The following is a 7,500-nucleotide window of genomic DNA, read 5'->3' as shown; positions in this document are numbered from 1 at the left end:
CACCTATTCACTCGTCCTCAACCTATATTCAGCTCCATCCAGTGCTTTTTCTTGAATATTTTCCATTCTATGCTATTCTTCCGTTCATAGCGAGTCCAAAGTTTGGTTTTGAATTATTTCAGTGACGAAAAATATATGTTTTGAGCCGTTGAGAAGTGGTTTTGTTATTGTATGAAGTGCATTTGTTTTGTTATTCATTTTGAATCACATTATACAAGGCTGTGATGTTATATTAACCAGTGAAGTCAATTTAACTTTAAGCAGGGTAACGTGTCAGGCAAGATTTATTTATTTACTTTTTTTTACACCTGTTAGCATGGCGAGTATGATTTGTCTATACATCGTGTACATAAATTTATGTGTACACAAGGTAGAGTGGCATAGCGTAGCGTGGGGACGGGTAGCGTGGTATGGTGTAGGCCGGTATGGTGTGGCGTGATATAGCATTGTGTGGTGTGGTTATGGCAGGGCAAGAGAACTGGTGTGTTTCCCTCAAGCGGGTGTCAAGTAGCACTCTGCACCCCCCCTCCCCCCTGTCTGTAAATTACACAAAGCCTTCATCAGAACCAAGTGCATTGTAAGGGAATATCTGTGTAGGTTTACGCACGTAGCCCCTCTCTCACTTCTTTCTACTATATATATGTTTGGTTTTCATGATATAAGCGTGGATTTTGAAACTGCTTTTAACGTTATTTTAGTAGTTTCCTATATAATTAGTTCCCGTGAAGTATCTCGTTTTCAATTCCCAAGACTAAGCATTTTCTCCCCCTCCCCTTCCCCCCTCCCTCTCCCTAACATCTCCTTTTCGCCTCCCCCCCTCCCCCCTACTTGTGTCCCTCCCGCTGTCTTCGCCGCAGAGTCAAGACATTCATTTCTTTTCCCTTTTGTAATTTCTTGGTTTTCATTTAGTCCATCTTATATATTTTCTCGTGTTTAATGGAATTATCGGTTCCGAAGTCAGAAGAAAACACTTGTTGCCCAATCCTGTAGTTATAAGGGAATTATGACGGTATTATACTAACTGGCACCTCGCAAGGTCAGGGTAGTTTGTCCCTTGTCCTGCGTAGGGGTCAGGGTTACAAACGCTGTGTGAACTGAAAGATTGTCAGTCCACACAAAAATAAATCAAACTCGCTTCATATACACACCCACGCAATCATACTTCAACAAAAAAAAAACACAAACAAAATAAACAGTCGAGATATTACCCAACCAAGAAATGAATATCCCACTCGAAAAAAAAACGAAGAGTCAACGAATCAAAAAAAAAGAAAAGAAAAATCCTTAGCGAATTTGAGAAGTTGGCAGCGGTGTGCGGGTCAGGTCAGCGCGAGAGGTTGAGGCTTGGAAAAACAGTGGTATTTTGGAGGTTGTGCTGTGACGACGGGGGTAGAGAAGCTGCCCCGGGAAACTTTATTTTTATTTATTTATATAGAAACTAGATCTATTTTTTATACAGTATGTGGTTTATTTTGTTTACGTGCGTTGTGATGGTGTTGTTGTGTGTGTTTTTTTTATATTTTTTTATTTGAGATTTTGGCTTGATGGTGACTTGTTTTGGGAGGTTGTGATGTGATTACGAAGGTATATAAGCTACCCGGAGAAACTATATGTTTATATGTATAAGATATATGCTCTATGTGATATACTTGGTCTATATGTGAAGTGCTAAGTTGCTGTTTTGATCAAACCTCATGGAAAAGTGACTGGATACGTAGTGTAATGACCGACGGAGGATGAAGTGACTGTCCCGGGATGAATTCCAAAGGAAATAGTATACTTGTGAAGGGCTTTCGGTAATAACCACTTTAGTCGTGAGTGAGAAACAGCTGTTGGACTAAACGCACCGAGTGGTTTCAATTCACAAAGGTTTCGTTTGTGTTTCCAAAATGAACAAGATAGTATTTTTTTTTAATGTTGTGTGGTGGTGTTTATAGAAAATGTGGTTGTGATAGGCCTATATGAACGACGTACGCAATATGTTTTTTTTTATCGACTTTTTTTTTTAATTTGTGTTTGACTATTTGTACTACGAAGTTTATGAAAGAAGTATATTTCTTTTTCGAATGTTTATCACACCGGAAAGTATTGAACAAGTGACCATCAGTTTAGCACATAGTAGCAAAGAGACATATCTTATCTCGTGTTAAGAATGAGATTGTAGAAAAAAAATACCGGTTCATAAAAAATACCGACAATAAGATTCTTTTTGTGATAGATACTTGTTATAAATAGCAGGTGTGGCGTTTTGATAATGCATATTCATTGTTATTTATGAAAAATATCAAGGACAAAGGATGTGTGCTGTTTTTTTTATATATTAGAAGCTGTGTCGAGAAATGACGCTCGCATATATATATACATCTAATTTATTTCAAACGCTGATAATTTTAATAGTGGATGTTTTTTGTTCCATAGGAGAGGGAGTCGGTAGATTTTATTGTGAAGTTTATTATATATAAGGCATGGTACAAGGCTTTGTATTTACGGTTTCACATATAAGCAAGATGTAACACCTACCTGAGTCATTGTAGTCGTGAATGCATTGGAGATCCTCGCCTATCTCATTATAGAATTAATTAAATTCTACCTATAATCAAATTTCAATCCTAGACATCCAACGTGTAAGATTAATTCCATAACGGAAAGATCAAAGAAGTAAGGGACATGTTTTAGGTATGATTTCGAATATCGTTCTAAAAATCGCGAACAGAACAGAACACCTGTTTGTTGTGTCGTTGTTTTTCCCAGGTGAGCGTCAGGTGAGTGGTTGGGATTAGTGGTCAGGTAGGGAGAGGGGGAGTGGGGGTGGGGGGGGGCGAGTAAAGGGGTAGAAGGTGTGGTATAGGGGGAGGTGGGGTGGGGGAGGGGGGGAAGGGTAGAAGACATGCGGGATACTAGTTGATTATTGGTTTAGACCGTGTTTGTCTCCCTGACAGTTGAGCATTTTCGAAATACCTGTTTGTTAGAAATTACCAAGTAAGGACAAAGACAAATACTGTACCGTCTTTTCGGCCGCGGGATATCTTTCCAAAATTTCCGTTCGGGTTTTTTATACAGTTCTAAGATCGAATTCCATGCACGGGATCATGAAAAAAATCTACCTATTTACTGATGATGACCTGAGCCTCAGACTAGCTTGAGATGCATAGCTGTGCGTTCGATCCCGTTGTTCTGCCGGGTGCCTGTGTGCGCGTGTGTATCTGGAGATTCCTCGGTGTGTACGGCTGTGTGTATGTGCGTGTGTGTGGAGATTCTGGTGTGTGCGTGTGTGTGGAGATTCTAGTGTGTGTGCGCGCATGTGTGTGGTTATTTTGGTGTTTGTACATTTGTGTGTGCGTGTGGATGCGGAGATTCCTCTGTATGTACATTTGTGTGTGCGTGTGAATGTTGGGATTCCTCTGTGTGTACATTAATGTGTGTATGTATGTGGAGATGCCGGCATTAATGCGTCCGAGACTCGTACAAGAAAGAATTTAGATCATTGCCATGTACTAAGATCAAGCCAGTAATCTATCACTACTTCGGTTTATAGCATAGCCGTGTGTGTGTGTGTGAAGGAAGTGAATGGTAAGGTGAAGATATTAACTAGGGTTTTGGTGTGGAATACGGATAAGATTCAATCAATCGTACGATAAGCCGATGCAAATGCGTAAAGAAAGAATTCGCGCCTGTGTTACTGGGAAGAGGCAGACAGACAGACAGATAGACAGACAGACAGACAGACAGACAGACAGACAGACAGACAGACGGACAGACACACAGACAGACCTAGCCCCAAAGCCACGAATCCCAACCCAGTTAGACAAAGGAAGCACACATACCCTGAAAATACCAAAGGGAATGAGCATACCATTTCAAATCAGATCAAGTGGAAATGCAGCCGTGCTTTTGAAATGTCCTTGTGGTGGCGCGGGGCAGACAGGTCGCAGAGGTTCTCAGTGTGTCGGAATGACGGCAGGGTGGGGGTTGGGGGGACGGGAGAGGTCACCGCGAAGGCCAAAAAGGTCGAGGTCACGGAACACCGTCGGCGGCGTTCTAGGAGTGAAACCGCCCGCGTTCAAATCCGATGTCGCTCTCTTGCAGAATGTAAACGCGTAAAGTGACGCTTTAGGAACGAACGTTCTAATAAACTCAACTGTGATAGAGCTGTGATATGCGATCTCGGCCGAAGGAACCGATACGCTCGCGCCATGACAGCTCGGGAGGAGCTCGCGTGTCGGCAACTCCCGGCGGGGTCGAGCGGCGGCTGCAGATGATACAGTGTTGACACGGACGCCGGCGGGATTGTCACGATGATCTACGAGGAGATTGACGAAGTGAGGGCCGTCCTGGCTGCTCTCAAGCCGGCCACGCCCATCAAGGAACGCCCGCGGATGCCCACGCCGCCCACGCCCACGCAAGAGTACGAGTTTCTGTGAGTATCGTGGTTGCTTAGTTCCTCTGGAGCAGTATGGCGAAGAGGAGTACTTTTTATGTTTGTTTTTATTTTTTATTGTGATTTAATTCAAGTGGATTTTCGTCAGTGAAGGTGCCAATGCGTGGTCAACGCACGTGCTGTCTCAGTACGTGATGGAGTGTTCGAATTCGGCGGCAAATTTAACGATCCGGATGACCATCACAAATACAGGCATTTTCTCCCCCAAACACGTGCAAGCATCCGCAGAACCAATACAGTGTATACACGCGCACAGCCGCACACGCCCCAACGCACACGCACGGAAGACTGCGTTGAACACAAGCAAAAGGCGGTTTCTTTTGCGACCACTCCAAGCCAGCCACACGTCACGCTTAACCACGCAGTGAAAGAGAGCGGCGGTGCGGTAAACGAAGCTTCTTTCCCGGGGAAGCGTGTGTTCTCGAGCTCTCCGCCGGATGAGTGGGTCGGAGGGAGATTTTGTCAACACTTTCGTTTCGCAGGAGCTTTGGGCCGAGGGAGGGCGCGAAGGAGCCGAGGGGTGAGGGGGAGGGGGTCTTGTTTTGAATGCGGGTATGTGTAATTTTCTGTTTGTCTCTGTTTGTATTTCTCTCTCTCTCTCTCTCTCTCTCTCTCTCTCTCTCTCTCTCTCTCCTCTCTCCCTCTCTTCTCTCCCTCTCCTCTCCTCTCCTCTCCTCTCTCCCTCTCCTTTCCTCTCCTCTCTCCCTCTCCCTCTCCTTTCCTCTCCCTCTCCCTCTCTCTCTCCCTCTCCCTCTCCCTCTCCCTCTCCCTCTCCCTCTCCCTCTCCCTCTCCACCCCTCCCCCTCCCTCCCTCCTTCCCACTGAATAGAGCCGGATATTTTACTTAATTAAACGTCCACAGGGAATGTTTATGAATGGACTCAGCCAAAGTTGGAAGCTGTAAACGTGATACTCTTGCCCTGTGTGACTGCGGCAAATGCAACACGTTTTTAAAGCATGCATTAACCTCTCGGCTCTTGGTAACTGCTCACGTGATGCGTCTTCGGAGAGTGGTTTGAGTTTTAAAACTTTTTTTTTTATTGGTGTGGCGCTTGAAGAAATCTAGATAGTAATTCTTGTCAGGTTGTTTTTTTATTTTTTTGTTATACATTTATACTTCATCTTGACTTGTCTCTTTCTAACTTGTAACTCGGCATGGCGCATTGCACCAAGCTGATAGAAAACATTAGTTTATATATTTTATTATAGATAAGATGATAAGATACGTAGTAGATAAAATGACACGTATCGGCTTACGAGAATATCACAAGTATTGCAGCATTGGTCGAAAGAGTACAAATGACTGGAATTCGACCGGGAGTGTTATTTGTCTTCCCGCCTTTAAAAGGGAGCTTTGTATCTATAACACAGAAGTGAAAATAAAAGCCTTTTTATGGACACGGGTGGAGCGCGGAAGGAACTTTTGTCGAATTCAAGACTCCAAATGGGCGTTGTTGGACAAGCTTTTGTCTTCGGGCGTTTGTAGCTCTGGGTGTGCTTTGAAGAACGTCTATTGTTGGGAGACTGTGATGGTGCTTCGTGTGGGAAGGTGATGTTTGATAGCCTTTTGATTCGGTCGATCGTGAAGATACCTCCCTCCCCCTCTTTACGAATAAGTATTTACACGTATCGTTGCAATTATCACGTTAGTTCTCGCCCCGTGTTGGTGCATCCCATAGAAAATGTTGGGTCATCGTAGGTGCTAGGAGTAGCCGGTCGCGCGTGTGTATCTCAGGTATGCGAACCCGCTTACATCCGTCCTCGGGCGCCCAGGTATGGCACAGCGTCGCCAGCGGGATGGGCGTCGCCTGTCTCCCACGCCCGAGCGACCGTCAAGCGTGTGCGGGCGGCCTGGCGGGCGGCCGAGATAGGAACAGAACCAATTATCTCCCTTATAGACAAGAAGAGAAAAAAAAGGTTAAAAAAAACGCTACTTGTAAGTAGGACTTTTAACTGACCGTTAAATTCGAACTGTGGGACGAGATGCACCTGATGCCATGCGGGAAGAGGTCATGGCCCTGTTTTGCTTTTCGGTGTTGCTGGTTCCCAGGTTGACTGAAGGGGGGTGGGGGTGGGGTGGGGGTTGACTGACGCATGTCTGTGGGGCATGTTATCCTGAAATGTTCTGTGGACGTTGCTGTCTCGAATGTCATGTCGAAAACGCGTGTATTTCGCATTGCGTGTTTGGCAGGTCGTGAAAATGAATGTTTTTGTTTTGATATTTCTTTTATTGTGGGTGACTTTGGATTGTGTGTACTGTTTATATGCTACAGTGATATAAGGAGCTGAATGCCTATTATACTGAAAGGTATTTATATCATAAGCATTTAGAATATTCATAGACTTAATCTCACTCTCTCACAGGCTTCAGTCCACCAACTCTTAACTAAAACGGCTAGCAAGGTTGATAACATTATAAAGTTTATAGTTTTTACACTGCAAAAGAACACGTTTATTTCGAAATAAAACCCACAAAAGGGCGTCGTAGAAAGGCCAAGACAATTACCCCCAAGAAATATTATTCGTCCCCGTCTCTGGTGCTCTGCTGTTAAGCCTATTTGGGAGCGAAAGATGCCGCGATTACTTAAGGTCTGTGGAGATTACGGGGGATTAATTGCCCCTTAGTCTTAATCACGGGCTAATCATCTCTCGGAAATGAAAACGACGATAATTAGATTTTTTTTTCTTGGTTGGGTGAGGGGGAGGGATGGGGGGGAGGGGTAAGGTGGGGAAGTGGGGGCAGTGATGTTTGCTGTATCCGCTGTGACGTCAGAGAGATTCATGAGTGTGATGTATGAGTAGTACGGGTATGGGGTCGAGGTCCATAAGGGGGTGATGGGGGTGGGGGGATGGGTTTGCGAGGCCATGTAGGTGCTCTGCATAGGTAGTGGGGGAATGTGTGTGTGTGTGTGTGTGTGTGTGTGTGTGTGTGTGTGTGTGTGTGTGTGTGTGTGTATGGATGGATGTCTATCATGTCTTTATGTATGTATACTTTATGGTCGCGTGTGTTAGTGTATATATATATTTTAGAGGAAGATAGACCCATTCCACCACAAACCTGT

At 44.5% G+C, this 7,500-nt stretch overlaps 1 protein-coding gene across 1 annotated transcript in view; it reads left to right on the top strand.

Annotated features, from left to right (window-relative positions):
- Positions 1-949: 949 nt before the first annotated feature.
- Positions 950-7,500, top strand: part of LOC147471732 (pleckstrin homology domain-containing family A member 7-like) — a 33,502-nt gene continuing 26,951 nt past the window's right edge. Inside the window, exons 1-2 of the mRNA XM_086537514.1 lie at positions 950-1,458; positions 4,087-4,417. Coding sequence (XP_086393640.1) covers positions 4,296-4,417 — 122 coding nt within the window. The 5' untranslated portion in view covers positions 950-1,458; positions 4,087-4,295. The remainder of the gene's footprint in view (positions 1,459-4,086; positions 4,418-7,500) is intronic.

Source organism: Penaeus japonicus, unplaced genomic scaffold (genome assembly GCF_977035675.1).
Source record: "Penaeus japonicus unplaced genomic scaffold, GWHDUDI00000001_assembly GWHDUDI00000006, whole genome shotgun sequence".
NCBI classification, from domain to species: domain Eukaryota; kingdom Metazoa; phylum Arthropoda; class Malacostraca; order Decapoda; family Penaeidae; genus Penaeus; species Penaeus japonicus.
The sequence above is the reverse complement of the archived record's forward strand: the minus strand, read 5'-3'. Positions and strand labels throughout refer to the sequence as shown.